The 16,794-nt window shown below is 41.7% G+C and overlaps 1 protein-coding gene across 1 annotated transcript in view; it reads right to left on the bottom strand.

The window, feature by feature from the left end:
- The window catches only part of NSG2 (neuronal vesicle trafficking associated 2), an 81,932-nt gene that overhangs the window by 51,148 nt on the left and 13,990 nt on the right, over positions 1 to 16,794 (bottom strand). Inside the window, exon 2 of the mRNA XM_007951664.2 lies at positions 10,617 to 10,700. Within this exon, the coding sequence (XP_007949855.1) occupies positions 10,617 to 10,700 (84 nt within the window). The remainder of the gene's footprint in view (positions 1 to 10,616; positions 10,701 to 16,794) is intronic.

Here is a 16,794-nt window from a genome sequence, read left to right as displayed (position 1 = left end):
TTTTTTTTTGTTTGTTTGTTTGTTTGTTTGTTTATGGTTGCTTTTCATAATAGTCCAGTTCTTCCAAAAAGATTGGCCCTCTCAGTTCTCCCTCACATCTTCTTTGTGCCCATTTGCATGATAGGAATGGTGAGTCCTGGTCCCTTTGGACTACCACGACCCTACCTATTCTGGCTTCCTCCCACTGCACTGTGCTCTGGTTTTACTTGTTTGAGTGTCTCTAGGATCTTTCCCCACATGCCTGTACACCTTTCAGTCTGGGCTTGCCAGATCTCTCAAACTCTGAATCAGGACTTGTGATCAGGAAAAAATAGGAAAACCACCCCCAAAGACTGGGAGAGCATGCTGCAACACATTCCAATACCCATGCTCTGCCAGGCTGCATTCCCTGTGGGAACATGGAGGAGGGCCAGACATATCCCAGGGCTACAGTGATCAGGAGCTGGTGAGAGCTGCAGATGCAGGAGCAGCCAATTGCAGCACAGCAAGGATGGAGGTCCCCACTCAACCCTGAAGAGCCCAGGGAAGGCACAACTCAGCTCAGGGCATCAGGGGAGACATCCTAGAGGTGACCCTGTAGGAACTATACAGCTTAGAAACCAGCAGAAAGATCTCCTTTGTGCAAGCTCCTTGAGAGCAGGGATTTTGCCTTATCTATCTTTGAGTCTCCCAGTCACAGGCATTTATCGCAGCCCGGAGTGAATATTAATAAAGACAAAGGAGAAAAGAGAAGGAAGGAAAGGAGGCAAGCCAGCTACACACTGGCAAGGGCAGGCCACAGCAAGATGGTGTCAGGTTCCGTAGAGAGTGTGCTGGGATTGGGAGTCAGAGCAGGGCTTTTGTTTTGTTCTGATACTTCCTGGGTGAGTGAGCTTGGAAAGTCACTTCACCTCTCTGAGCAACAATCAGTTTTTTATCTGTAAAATGGGGATAATAAGAGTACTTAGTTCACAAATTGTCATTAGGCTAAAGAGTGGACTTAAAAGCATTTTCAAACAGATGTTGTATTTATCCATGTCGTAACTGATGTGTTGAAAAATAGCTTACCCCTCCCAGTAGACAAAGAACTATGGTGGTGTAGTGCCTAAGGCATTTGACCGCTAACCAGAAGATGAGTGGTTCAAACCCACCAGCCACTCCACTGAAGGAAGACTGGGCAATCTACTTGTGTAAAGATTTACTGCCTCTGAAATGCAAAGGGGGTCACTGTGAGTCAGAATTGACTCAATGGAAGTGAGGGTTCCCCCACTCCCAGAAGACAAAGAGATCATCTCTGTTGAAAGCTAGGACTGCCGAACAAGTCATGACATTGAACCAGCCACCCATTGAGAAGCTCCTCCAGGTTTTCCCAATCTCATAGGAAAAAGCCAGGAAAGGTGTACCCAGAGCCCAGCTAAAAGAAAAAAAAAATATCCAGTTATTTAGGCAAGGAGATTAGAACTCATGAGAAGAAAAGGGACCTAGATAGAAAGGAAAGAAGGTGAGCATATATTAAGTCCCTAGAATGGGTCTAGGATTTGCACTATTTTTTATCTCAGGATTGTGTCCTGTTTTATTGATTAGAGATAAATGGACTTTATCTCTTGCTCATATGCAACTTCAACTTGATATTGAAGACAATTAAAACAAGTCCACGAAAGCCAAAACATGATCTTGAATATATCCCTCCTGATTTAGAGACCATCTAAAGAATAGATTTGATGCTTTGAACACCAATGACCAAAACCAAGAAGAATTGTGGGATGACATCAAGAATATCATCCATGAAGAAAGCAAGAGGTCATTAAAAAGATGAGAAAAAAAGAAAAGACCAAAATGGATGACAAAAGAGACTCTGAATCTTGCCCTTGAGTGGAGAGTAGCCAAAGCAAAAAGAAGAAATGACAAGATAAAAGAGCTAAACAGAAGATTTCAAAGAGCAGCTCGAGCAGACAAAGCCAATTATTATAATGAAATGTGCAAAGACCCGGAGTTAGATAAGCAAAAAGGAAGAACATGCTCAGCATTTATCAAGCTGAAAGAACTGAGGAAAACTTTAAGTCTCAAGTTGCAATATTGAAAGATTCTATGGGCAAAATATTGAATGATGCAGGAGCATCAAAAGAAGATGGAAGGAATACACAAAGTTACTGTACCAAAAAGACCTGGTCAATCTTCATCCATTTCAGGAGGTGGCATATGATCACAAACCAATGATAGTGAAAGAAGAAGTTGAATCTTCATTGAAGGAAATGCTGAAGAACAAGGCTCCAGGAACTGACAGAATATCTGGTGAGATGTTTCAACAAATGGATGCTCCATAGGTACTCACTTGGTTATGCCAAGAGATTTGGAAGAGAGCCACCTGGCCAACTGACTGGAAGAGATCCATATTTGTACCCATTCCAAAGAAGAGTGATCTCACAGAACGTGGAAATTATCTAACAGCATCGTTAATATCACATAAAAGTAAAATCTTACTGAAGATAATTCAAAAATGGTTGCAGCAGTATATTGACAGAGAACTTCCAAAGGTGCAAGCTGGATTCAGAAGAGGACATGGAACAAGGGATATCATTATGGATGTCAGATGGATCTTAGCTCAAAGCAAAGAATACCAGAAAACACTTGTGTTTTATTGACTATGCAAAAGCATTTGATTGTGTAGATCATAACAAATTGTGGATAACATTGAGAAGAATGGGAATTCCAGAACACTTAATTGTACTCATGAGGAACCTGTACATAGACCAAGAGGCTGTCATTCGAACATAACAAGGGGACACTGCATGCTTTAAAATCAAGAAGGAAGTGTATCTGGGTTGTATCCTTTCACCACACTTATTCAATCTGTATCCTGAGTAAATAATCTGAGAAGCTGGACTATATGAAGAAGAACGTGGCATCAGGATTGGAGGAAGAATCATTAACAACCTGCGATACGCTGATGACACAACTTTGCTTGCTGAAAGTGAGGACAACTTGAAGCACTTACTGATGAAGATTGAAGAATACAGTCTGCAGTATGGATTAGATCTCAATATAAAGAAAACAAAAATCCTCACAACTGGGCCAATAAACAGCATCACAATAAATGGAGAAAAGACTGAAATTGTCAAAGACTTCACATTACTTGGTTCTACAATAGACACCAATGGAAGCAGCAGTCGGGACATCAGACTATGTATAGCACTGGGCAAGTCAACTGCAAAAGACCTCTTTCAAGTGCTGAGGAGCAAAGATGTCTCCTTTAGGACTAGGGTGCACCTGACACAAGCCATGATATTTTCAATTGTTTCATATGCATGTGAGAGATGGACAATGAATAAGGATGACTGAAGAAGAATTGATGCTTTTGAGTTGTGGTGCTGGTGAAGAATGCTTAAAGTACCATGGACTGCTAAAAGAACAAATCTGTCCAGGAGGAAGTGCAGCCAGAATGCTCCTTGGAAGCAAGAATGACCAAAATTCATCTCAGCTACTTTGGTCACGTTATCAGAAGGGACCATTCCCTGGAGAAAGATGGCATGCTTGGTAAGGTGGAGGGTCGACGAAAGAGGGGAAGACCCTCAACGAGATAGATTAACACAGTGGCTGTGGTGATGGGCTCAAGTATAGCAGGGATCATGGAGCTGGCATGGGACCAGGCGATGTTACATTGTGCCGTGCATAGGGTCACTATGAGTCAAAGACAACTCAACAGCACCTAACAACAACAACAAAGGGACTTTCCAAAGGTTATGAAGCTAAGATGTGACAGGGTCAACATCTGAGAGACCCTGGTATTTCTAGCTCCAAAGCCCAGTATCCACCAAGATACTGCTCAGTAGCTGAACAAAAACAGCCTTCAGCTCCTCTTCACAGACCAGCCCCCTGGCAAACAGGTGTGGCAGCATGACCAGACACACCAGAACCTTCCATTGCAAAATCACCTTTTCAAAGAGACCCTCAGCCCCCAAGAGTAAGAAATAAGAGGTTTTATGGTTTCTCAAAAATTTAAATATAGAATTACATGTGGCCCAGCAGTATATCCCCAAAGTAACTGAGAATAAGTGTTCAAATATCTATATACAAATGTTCATAGCAGCCATATTCATCATAGCCAAAGGTCTGTCAACTTATGAGTGAACAAAACATCATATATCCATTTTAAAAAATCCATTACCATTGAGTTGATTCTGACTCATGGCGACCCCATGTGTTACAGAGTAGAACTGCTCCATAGGGTTTTCTTGGCTTTAATCTTTATGGAAGCAAATTACAAGACCTCTTTTCTGCAGCACTGCTGGGTAAGTTCAAATTGCCAACCTTTCCGTCAGCAGATCAGCACAAATTGTTTGCACTTAGTATATCCATAAAACAAAACAAACAAACAAACAAAAAAACTGTGTTGCCGTCAAGTCAATCCAATTCATAGTGACCCCACAGGACATAGTCGTAGAACTGTTCTCATGCGGTTTCTAAGCCTGAAGTCTTTATGGAAGCAGACTGCCTTGTCTTTCTCCCACAGAGCAGCTGGTGGGTTCAAACTGCCCACCTATTGATTGGCAGCTGAGTGCTTAATCACAGTGTCACCAAGGCTCCCTAGTATATCTATACCATGGAATATTCTTCAGCCTTGAACAGGAATGAAATGCTGATACATGCTATGATATGGATGAACCTTGAAAACATTTATGCTGAATGAAAGAAGCCAGACATAAAAAGTCACATATTGTACGGTTTACACAAAACATCTAGAATAAACAAATCCATGAGAAAGAAAGTGAACTAGTAGTTCCCAGAGGCTAGAGGATGAAGGGGTGGGGAGTAATTGCTTAACAGGTACAGGGCTCCTTTGGGGTGATGAAAATGTTTTGAAACTAGGTAGAAATGATTGTTGCAGACATTGTGAATGTACTAAATGCCACTAAATTGTACACTTTAAAATGAGTCATTTTATATTATGTGAATTTCATTTTGATTTAAAAAACCAAAGTAATAAAGGACTTCTCTATATATGTTCATTTCTTTTCACATAAGCTTGATGAAAGATGTTAGAATCTGTGGTCCTTCACAGTGACTGCCAAGAGGCCCCTTGGTTTTATAAACAACAAAAATTCCAGGAAATTCTCTCAGTGTCTCTCAATTCCTCTCTCTCAATTTGGAATGAGTGAAGCTGTGCCTTTGCTGTTCCCATGGTAACCTCAGCCATGAGCAATATCCTGAAGGGGCAGCCCAGGACCACACTCTCTAAGACTAACTAGAAATTTCCTGCAATCCAAATCTGGCTTTCTGGCCAAAATCTCCATCCTGACCTCTAACCCACCCTTATTGCCTCCCACTGGACAACCCACAGGCACTTGCCAGTGTGTCTTCCCCATCCTGGTTCCCTTTCTGGTTTTGTGCACCTCCACAGATGGCTTTTCCCTAAGTTCTACCAGCCAAGCCAAACACCTAGGAGTCACCTTACTTCTCACCATCTCCATCCAGGAACCAAACCAGTTGCTGTCGAGTTCATTCCAACTCATGGTGACCCCATGTGTGTCAGAGTAGAACTGTGCATCATAGAGTTTTCAATGTTGATTTTTCAGAAGTAAATTGCCAGGCCTTTCTTCTGAGGCACTTCTGAGTGGACTTTTGTTTAGAAGCCAAGCACGTTAACCAGTTGCATTTAGAGATTCTTTAAGCAGAAGGCAGTCATATAAATTCTACTTCTAGTACAACCCTCAGCCAGTATCTCTAAGCCTCACTGCAGGTGGCTCAGCTTGGGCCCTCAGAGTCTTAATTACTACCCTGGCCACCTCGTAGTCTCCCTGTGTCCACCCTCACCCCAGCAGATACATCCTCCACCACCCTGAAGGAGCTTTCTGTAAGAAAGCAATGAGTCAGACTAATTAATGCTTGAAGCTTTGCAAAACCAAATGAATTTGCTTTATTCCTCCTGATTTATTCCAAGTGGCAAAGCCTCTTCCCACACCTGACAGTCAGGGCTGACAAAGGGCTGCCTCAGGATCCTGATGCCCTTCAGTCCTGCAGTCTCATTTATAGAATCCACAGGACTAATTGAATCAAACTCTATGGGTAAGGAGGGGGGCTTCCACAGGCCCTGGACCCTGAAGAATCCATTCTTTTCTCCTAGCTGACTGACTCACTGTCTTCCGAGCTCTGAACAGTAGTTATCCACTCCGAGGCAGCATGGCCCAACGCGAGGGCCAGCGAGACCCTGGCTTTGTGCATTGGCTCTGCCACTGACCACCTGGGTGAGCCAGTTACATCCCCTCTCTCTGCCATATTTTCCCTTTGACAAATTGCAGATTACCTCAGCCTCTCAGGGGCTTATAGGAATTAAGTATAATAATACAGCCACATCAGAAAAACTTGTGAAAGAGGAGAAAAATATATATATAGTGCAATACCACCACTGATAACACTGCCACAGATAGCATTTGGATATAATTCTTTCCATGTCATTCTTCCTATGTGTATTTATAGCTTTCTTTTTCATGACTCCAATCCCAGAAAACATAGAGTTTCAATCTCTGCCTTTTTTGCTCAACATTCTCTCTTAAGTATTTTGCAAATTACTTCATAATCATCTTTTAAAATAACTGCTGAAAGAGGAGTGATTCCATTAAGTACTCATAACACTTTATTTGGTTAAAATACAATAAACTTGAATAATCAATGTTTTTCTGATTATTGAAACAACACGTGTTCATTATGTAAATTTGGAAAGCATAGAAAAGTAAAAGGAAGATGAAAATCTCTCCTAATTCCTTAATTCACAGAAAACCACTAAATACTCTGCAAAAAAATAAAAGTGACTCTTAAGAAACTGTATAATGTTCCATCTTATGGATACAGTCTAATTAATAGAATCATGAGATAAGAGTACATCCTAAAATGGAATATTATACAGTTTCTTAAGAGTAAACTTTTTTTTAAATCTGTATACTGAGAAAATTATCTGAAGAACTGAACTATATGAAGAAGAACACAGCATCAGGATTGGAGGGAGACTTATTAATTACCTGCAATACATAGATGACACAACTTTGCTTGCTGAAAGTGAAAAGGACTTGAAGCACTTACTGATGAAGATCAAAGACTCCAGCCTTCAGTATGGATTACACTTCAACATAAAGAAAACAAAAAACCTCACAACTTGACTAGTAAACAACATCATGATAAAGGGAGAAAAGATTGAAAATGTCAAGGATTTCATTTTACTTGAATCCATAATCAATGCCCATGGAAGCAGCAGTCAAGAAATTAAATGATGTACTGCACTGGGCAACTCTGCTGTAAAAGACCTCTTGAAGGTGTTAAAGAGCAAAAATTTCAGTTTAAGGACCCAAGCTATAGTATTTTCAATTGCCTCATATGCATGTGAAAGCTGGACCATGAATAAGGAAGACTGGAGAATTGATGTCTTTGAATTATGGTGTTGGAGAAAAATATTAAATATACTATTGATTCTGGTGGCCTAGTGCCTAAAGCATTTGACTGCTAACCAGAAGGCTGGTGGTTCAAATCCACCAGCCACTCCTCAGAAGGAAGATTGAACAATCTACTTCCATAGTGATACCACCTCGGAAACCCAAGGAGGGGTCACTACGAGTCCGACTCAAAGGCAGTGAGTTTGGTTTGGTTTGGTTATTGACTGCAAGAAAAACGAACTAATTTGTTTTGGAAAAAGTATAGCCAGAATATTCTTTAGAAGTGAGGATGGAGAGATTTCATTCTTGTCTCATGTCCATTCTTGGACATGTTATCAGGAGGGACCAGGACATCATGCTTGATAAAGTAGAGGGTCAGTAAAAAAGAGGAAGACCCTCAACAAGATGGATTGATACAGTGGCTGCAACAATGGACTCAAACATGGCAATGATTGTCAGGATGGCACAGGACCAGGCAGTGTTTTGTTCTGTTGCACTTGGGGTCACTTTGAGCCAGAACCAATTCAGCAGCACCTCACAATAAATGGTTGCAGTCTCATTTATAGAATCATGAAAAAGTTGTTCAAAGTCTAGTATTTTTGCAATATTTTGATTTTATAAATAACAGTGCAGTAAACACTCTTGTTCATGAATCTGGGCATGTTTCTGATGGCCTCCGTTGCCAGCAGGACAGGTCAGCTTTGCTTCCTGGTCTGGTGCGCATATATTACCCATCAAGATACATCCTTTACATCATCCCATCTCCTCCCACAGGTAACTGTGTACATGAGTACGTAGCTCAAATCTCCCACAGGTAGCTGCATGCAGTGTGTAGGTCAGATCCACATTCACTAAGCCCCCTCTGGGAGCCAGACACAGAAGATACACAGAAAAAAACAAGCAGCACCTGCCCTCCAAGAGGGACTCCCATACCAAAAACCCATTGTCATCCAATCAAGTTCCAACTCATTACAACCCTATAGGACAGAGTAGAACTGCCTCATAGGGTGTGGTAGTTATGTTTGTGTGTCAACTAGGCAGAGCCTGGTTGGGTGGCTGGGCAGCTGGTGGTAGTTACTCTTCATGATGAGACTGGCAATCAACTCCATGGTGGGATCTACCACAAGCAGCTGAGCCTTTGGGATGTGGTCTGCTTCCTGTATATAAGGAGAAGCCTTGAGAATGGTCTCTAGCTATGGCATGCTTGGACCCTGCATGTAGCCATGTCATTGTTCAGCAGCCTGCCATGTTCTGCTGACCTCAGGACTTACAATGGACTTAAATTAATGGCCTGCCATGTGGTTTGGTAACATCGGGACTGTGCCTTTTTACTTGTCAACCTTGGGATTGTCAGCCTCAGCAGCCAGCAGCTGTCTGAGTGAAGAAACACCTCTAGCTCCAGTGGGCCAGGAGCAGGAGGCAGAGCTGGACTCCAAGGTTGAGGGGCTTTTGCCCAGCCTCTAGAGCCTGGCACTTTGAACTTGGACTTAAAGCCTCTAAGCTGTAAGAGAACAAACTCATGTTTGTTAAGGCCATCCCATTTGTGGTATATTCTTGTCAGAGCGGCACTAGGTAACCAGAACATAGGGTTTCCGAGGATGTAAATCTTTATGGAAGCAGACTGCCAATTCTTTCTCCCACAGAATGACGGGTGGTTTTGAACTACCAATCTTTTGGTTAGCAGCCAAGAGCTTAACCACTGTGCCAAGGCTCAACAACAGAAAAGCCCCACATTCTGGGGGATTCACACAATGGTGCCATGTCCCACACACATCAGACTCATACACTTTGCTGCTCTAACATAGCTTTAGCAATGGGAATGATATTTAGGGACAGAAATAGACCAATATGTTTATCCATCCACAAACTCTACTTCCCAGATGACCAACTATTTTCACTTTCAAATTCCCCGGTCATCATTGACACAACATAACTACCATTAACTGTAGACTTTTCAGTCTGGCACTTGTTCAGGACTAGGTGCTTTGCATGTATTCCACACTTCATCCTCACAGCAACTTTAGGAGGTAGTTGTTATTATTACCCTCATTCAATAAATGAGGTCTAGCAACTTCCTTGTGGCCATGAGGCTACTATGTGGTAGAGCCAGGTCTCAAATACAGCCAGAGTGTTCCAACACCCATGCACACACAGAATCATTTGTTCTACTGCCTCTGTGGCTGATTTTGCTTTCGAAATATCTCTTAGGTCTGCCCACTTCTTTCCATCCACTCACTATCCTTGTACCAGCCACAGTCGTTTTTCTCTTGGACAGTTGCAGTAGCAAATTAGTCTCTCCATACTCCCTCTTGTCCACTACATTTCATTCATCACGTAGCATCCAGAGTCCTTTTTTCAAAACCCAAATTAAATCATGTCCCTATCCTTTCTGATGTCCTTCAGGGGCTTTTTGTTGCTTTTAGAATATAACGCAAATTCTTCTATATCCTACAAGGCCTGGATTTGTTTGTTCTCAGCCAACATTTCCTGCCTGATTTCTGTCTGCCCTTCTCACTGCCACTCTCATCTCCTAACTCCACCCCACCCCACTTTCTCACCACTCCCTACTGCCCAACCCCTGGCTCCCAGAGCCCAGCCTCACTGCCCCTATTCTTATTCAGTATTTAGACCAGCCTTCCTCCTGCCTCAGGACCTCTGCACAAGCAGTGCTCTCCTCAGCCACAAGCACCTCTTCTATCTCAGCTCCCTGAGGTCCCTCCTTACATCCTATCAGAACATGCTTCATCACTCCTTCATGCAACTCATCCCAAGTGACCCTTCCCTCAAGAAACAGGAAGTCAACCATTTGGTTTTTACCACTAAGATTTCAGCTTTTCTTTTCCTTTTTCTTATTTATTGAAACCACATCCACTATCTTTTCTTTACACATTTCCATCACATTTCCTAGAGATTGTGATGGAAAAGCAGAGAAATAGTGATGGGAGAAAAGAGAAGGAATAAAGAGGTACTTATGAGTGATCAAATTATCAGAGCATCCCCAAGTGCAAGGGCATGTGAGAGGTCCTTAAGAGGCAGAGCTCTGTGATATGATTAACCTCAGAGGCCCAGACAGTGTGGCCTCAAGATATCCTCCCGAAATAGCCTCTGTCCTTTTACTCCTCCCCAGCAGTCCCTGCTGCACTAGTATGAGGTGTCCTGAGCTGGCTGAAGCCAGCCTTACCTTTACTCTTTCTGTTACACCATCAAGAAACTGACCGTAAATTCGGCGATTTTCGGCACCCGGAACTTCCCTTTGTTCTTCTGTTCAGGTTGATATTCCGTCCTTGTCTTCACAATCACCTGGAAAGTTTAACCAGTGTTAGCATGAATGGAGACCAGACCCATTTATTTTCTTCTCCTTTTCTTTCTTTAGTAGCTAGAATTTATTATACACTGCAAAAAGATTGGAAAACTACGAACCCCCCCTCCCAAATACACACAAAAAAATTTAAATTACTAATATTTCTCTTTTCCAGTAGAGAAAACCACAGGTGATAATTTTGGTTACACCTTTCAAGATGCTTTTTATATGCATAAACCCAAACCCAAACCCACTATCATCAAGTCAATTCTGACTCACAGTGACCCTATAGGACAGAGTAGAACTGCCTCATAGGTTTTCCAAGGCTGTAAATCTCCAAGGAAGCAGACTGCCTCATCTTTCTCGTACAGAGGAGCTGATGGGTTGAACTTCGGACCTTTTGGTTTAAGTTGAATATGTTAACCACTATGCCACCAGAACTCATTTTTATATGCATAGGTATACATATATATTATTTATACTTGCTATTTTTGCAAACAGGTTTTCATTTTATGAAATGGATTCTTACTTCATCAATTAGTTCATACCTGCTTTTATCACACAACACAATATTACCGTCTTTCCATGTAAACAAACATATGATTTCACTTTGCCTTTTGACGTAGCATAATATTTCATTGTATATGTATACCGCAATTAATCTAAGCAGTCTCTAATTGTTGAACATTTTGGCAGTTTCCACAGTTTTGGTTACATAAACAAGTCACAGTGAACATCCTATTAAACCTTTGCACATATCCTTAAATCCAGTTGGATTTGGGAGCTTGTGCAAAGAAAATATAAAGGTCTATTGAATCTATTGTATCATCTTATTTGCCTTAAGACTGAATCTTTTGCAGAGGTGGTTAATTTCTTACCAAAATATGCTGTCAACCTGGCAAGACATTTATGGAACCCCAGCCCACTGTGCAAAGAAAGTGGAAAAAAGAAACCTGACAAATAATCAATAACCATTGCCAACTGCCACAGTTCCATGAGAAACACAAAATCTCCATGAACCTCAGGACCCTCACCTGTAAAGTGTAGGTAATAATCATAATCATAATACTTATCTAATAGGATGGTTTTGAGGATTAAATGGCACAATCATAGGTAATGTTTTTTGAACCATTTATTCTATATCCCAGAAATAGATCACACACTTCATATACCTTACCTATGAGTCACGACAGGAGCTCTGGTAGTGTAGTACCTAAAGCACTTGACTGCTGACCAGAAGGCTGGCGGTTCAAACCCACCAGCCACTCCTCGGAAGAAAGATGGGGCAATCTACTTCCATAATGACACTGCCTTGGAAACCCAAGGAGGGGTTGCTATGAGTCAGGTCTGACTTGACAGCACATAATAACAACAACAACGAGTCACAACAATTTGTATTCTCCTGACAAGGAAATGGAGGCTCAGAGACACTAATTCATTTATCGAAGGTCACACAGCTGAAAGAAAGAAAAGTTAGGGATCTAACTAAGATCATTCTTACTTCCATTTAAAAAAAAAAAAACAACTCACTTCCATAGCTATCCCTCCTTGGGTTTCCGAGGAGGTATCTCTAGGGAAGTAGATTGCCCAGTCTTAGGGTTTAAATTAACAGAACTTTCACTGAAAACTCGTAGCAAGTTTACCTAGAGACAACAGTCATGAGTATTGAATCCAGCAAGAATTCTTTCCTGAAGAATATTTTTTTAAAGTCTGTGAGACATGCCATTGACTAAATGCTTCTCAAAAAAGAAGGGATGGGGAAACAACCAGCAAGTACTGAACATCTACCATTTGGTACTTAAATATGTTGGTTAAGGAAGCCCAGGGCTCCAGGGTCCCTAAAGCATCCCTTCCTCCCTGACATCTAGATCTTACCTCCAGATGTAAATTCTGACATTGTGCTTTACTCTTTTTTTTGTAGTATGCTCCTTCAAACAACAAAAAGGGGACCCTTGGCTTCTCTTCCTAATAGGGGAGTGGGTGCAACCAAACAAGAATGAGGGTTTGTTTTTTGGTTTTGGGGTTGTTGTTTTTTGTTTTTTGTTTTTCATTTTTGGGGGTCATGTTTTGTTATCTTTTTTTTTTTCCTACCCCCTATTCCACTCCTCGGAAGGAAGGTTGGGCAATCTACTTCCTTAGTGATACTGCCTCAGAAACCCAAGGAGGGGTCGCTGTGAGTCAAGTCTGACTCGAGGGCAAATAACAGCAACAACAACAACATTCCAAAGATTAGGAAAGCATGAGCCTCGGGGCCATAGGCAATAAGAACAACTTCTATACTTTGTGCATTTACCACAGAGTAGGTATCGAGACTTGACATGCATTATCTCATTTAATTTTATGCTATGAGGCAGATATAGGTATTGTCAATATCATGGGGTACTAGGAATATAAGAGGAGCTCTGGTGGCCCAGTGCCTAAGGCATTGCTAACCAGACTGCTAACCAGAAGATTAGCAGCTCAGTAGAAAAAAGATATGGCAATCCACCCCCAATAGGGGTCACAATGAGTTGGAATCAACTCAATGGCAGTGAGTTTGGTTTTTTTTGTTTGTGGGGTATAAAAGTGTGGGCTAGATTCAAGTTCTGGTTCTACCACTTACTAGCTTGTGACCATGGGTGAGTAATTAAAGCCTCTGTGTCATGGTTTTCTCATCTATAAAATGGGGAAATAACTATGACCATGTTATTAGGTTGTTGTGAGATTTAAATGAGTTGTAAATAAAAGTTAAACACTCAGACCACTCACATAAGAACAGTGTTTACTAGAACTCTGTCTCTGAGTTCTGTCACATTTTCTTCCATAGATTTTCTAGAAATACATGGAATTGAGCCTGGCTTGTGCCTGTCAACGTGGAAATCCTCTCTACTTAACCTATGAAGAACAACACAGGACTGCTCAAGAACAATGATGTTTAAGAATTTCCCTGACCTCCACGCCTGAAAATAACAAGGGTTTTGAAGGATAAATAGAAGTTTGCTGGATGTAGAAGACAAGGGAAGACATTCTCTGTGAAGGGAACCACATGGCCAAAGAAACAGAAGTGTGAAATAGCATGTGGTCTACTGGCATCTGACAAACTGCATTCCCAACTGCATTGGGAATATGAGTCAGAAGCTAATGCAACTTAAAGAGCTCGGTTAATCCTAAAACACAGCTCATAAGCTAGGTGTTTCCATTATCACCTAACTTACAAAGTTCTTGGAAGGATCAAATGAAACAATATATGTGCAATTATTTTATAAATGTAAAAAAAAATACAGATTTTAATTATTAGAAATATTTTGGGTATCGCCAAATCAACTGCCAGAATATGCAGTGGTATTAGAAAGTGTAACTGTCTGATCATTTCTCTGACTCCACATCACATTCTTAGAATTATTCACAAACTCAGAATTATAGTTTCCTAACCCCTCTTGTGGCATAGTGGGTAAGGCATTTGACAGCTAACCAGCTGCTCCATGGAAGGAAGATGAGGAAATCTACTTCCATAAAGATTTACAGCCCTGGAAACCCAATGGGAGTTGCTATGGGTCAGAACTGACTTGATGGCAATGGAAGTGGTGGATTTCCATTTTCAGAGGTATATGTTGTAATATAGATGCTCTGGTAGCATATTCCCTAAGGCACTTAACTGCTAACCAGAAGGCTGGCAGTTCAAACCAACCAGCCACTCCTCAGAAGGAAGGCTGGGCAATCTACTTCCACAGTGATAACACCTCGGAAACTCAGGGAGGGGTCACTATGAGTTGGATCTGACTTGACGGCAGTGCATGCGTGCGTGATGTTGTAATATATCTCAATATCTATTTTTAAGTGAATTTTCTGGTCATTCTGAACTGTAACACCAGGCCTCAGGCCACAAGCCTTGGAGCAAGAATTGTGTTGCCTTTTGTGGTAGGCAGTGTTCTAAAATGATCCCAAATTCTCATGCCCTGCTGTGCATGTACTTTACAATTTCCTCCCTCAAGAGTGTGGGCAGGACCTATGAATAGTCACGCCCATGATTATGCTGTTATATAAAACTGTCATAGCAGACTGGAAAGATTCCCCTACTGGCCTTGAAGAAATTAGCTGATGTATTGTTAGAGTGCCAAATGACTAGGACTGGAAGGCAGCCTCTAAGAGCTAAGATCAACACCTAGCTGGCAGCCAAGAAAATGGGGACCACAGTCCTATGCCCACAAGGAACTGAATTTGGCCAACAACCTGAATGAGCCTGGAAGACCTCAAGCTCCAGAGGAAATGCAGCCCAGCATACATTTTTTTTTTGGGGGGGGTGAAGATTTACAGAGTAAATTCACTTTTCAAACAGCAGTTCACATATTCTTTGCCTCATGTCATTGACCAAAATTTACAATGCAACAGCTCCCCTCCCACTTCCTCCCCATAGTTACCTCTTCCCAGTGTCCATCCCTCCATACTCTTCTGCGCCCTGAGCTGTCTCCCTGTGCATAAGCAGCCCTTCCTTCTCCCATGATTGTTCTCTCCAGGGTGTGTGTCTACTTGAGGTAAATGTTTAACTCACTTGCCTGTACTTTGTTTGGCTGGAACCCACAGGTGTGGGTTCAATTCCAGACCTGAAGGGCAGCTAGGGGCCATAGTCTCAGTGGTTCCACCAGGGTCTATTGGACCAGCAAACCTGGTCCCCACCTTCTTTTTTTATCCAGCATTCATTTTGATGTCAGACTTGTGAGACCCTGAACAGAGAACCAAGCTAACCTATATTTGGACTTCTGATGTACAAAATCTGTGAGATAATTATCGTGCTGTTTTAAGCCACAAAATGTTGGCAAATTTGTTACACAGCAATAAAGAAATAATACAGCTTCTTACATCTCCCAGACTGCTCCAGAGAATCTTCACATCACACATGAAATGATAAGAAGCATTTGCTTCTTAGTCCTTCCCTTTACCTCTCCATTTTTTATAAACATCCTTCCCAAAGCTACTAAAAATGCTGAAAACCACTTTCATCAGTCCTTGTAAATGTAACAGACCCTAGGTGTTCTAGCCAACATGTTGAAGCAGGAGATAGAACTCAAAAATATAACTGGTGGAAGGAGATAATGAATAACCATTATTCAGAGACAATATCATTCTAAGTATTATAATAAATTATTTTAAGTTTCTTCTGTAGTATCTATTTCCTTCTTCAATCAAAATCTCCTTGATAGTCTTTTTTGGGAACTCATTCCTGCCCCATTGTGTGACGGCCACATGGCTTGGTGAGATTGACCCCTTTCCTTAATGGCAAGGATGGGCCCTAAACAGGTTAAGTCAATCATTATATACGTCCTTGTTGATGACAGATTTGCTTAACTCTGAGATGGTCATATCATCCAATTTGGACCAATGAGCTTTGAGGTGATGTTTATTAGAGCTTTTGGGAAAAAAGCCTTTTCACTTTTCATTAGTTTCCCCAAAAAGATGTACTCTCCCTCTGGATGGTGTGATGAGGACTTGAGTTCTGGGATTGCTGTAGCCACTGTCACAGCTATTAAGGCAACCAGTATGAGTTTCTATCCTTGCCTCCCACACCGAGAAGAGCTTTCTAGACCAAGGGAGCAGCAAACATCTGCAAATCTTCAGAAGACACCCAGGAGGCTGGTGCCTTGGGGAACCACAAAGAGGTGGTTTCAGTAGCCAAAGGGCAGGTCGAGTGAAGTGAGAGGTTGATAGAATGAAGATGAGGGGCAGAGAGAGGCTCTGAATGTCATGCTAAGCATCTTAAAAATTAACTGGAAAACAATGAAAAGTTGAAAAAGGACCATAAACAACCAAAGACTGAGTTTCCAGAAATGAAGTACAGGCATAGGAGGACCCTCTGGCCAGGATGAAGATAAACTGAGAAGGGAGAGGCAAACAGCAGGGAAAACAAAGCCCTAAAAATGTATTGGACTTAACCAGGTACTAGGGGTTTCATAATGCATTTTGTTCTGGTTACCTAGTGCTGCTCTGACAAGAATACACCATAAATGGGATGGCCGTAACAAACAGGAGTTTATTCTCTCACAATTTGGAGGCTTTAAGTCCAAGTTCAAAGTGCCAGGCTCTAGGGGCTGGGTGAAAGCCCCTCAACCTTGGGCTTCA

This window comes from Orycteropus afer, unplaced genomic scaffold, assembly GCF_000298275.1.
Source record: "Orycteropus afer afer isolate SDZICR_OR568_19922 unplaced genomic scaffold, OryAfe1.0 scaffold00306, whole genome shotgun sequence".
Lineage (NCBI taxonomy): Eukaryota > Metazoa > Chordata > Mammalia > Tubulidentata > Orycteropodidae > Orycteropus > Orycteropus afer.
This window is presented reverse-complemented; position numbering and strand designations above follow the sequence as displayed.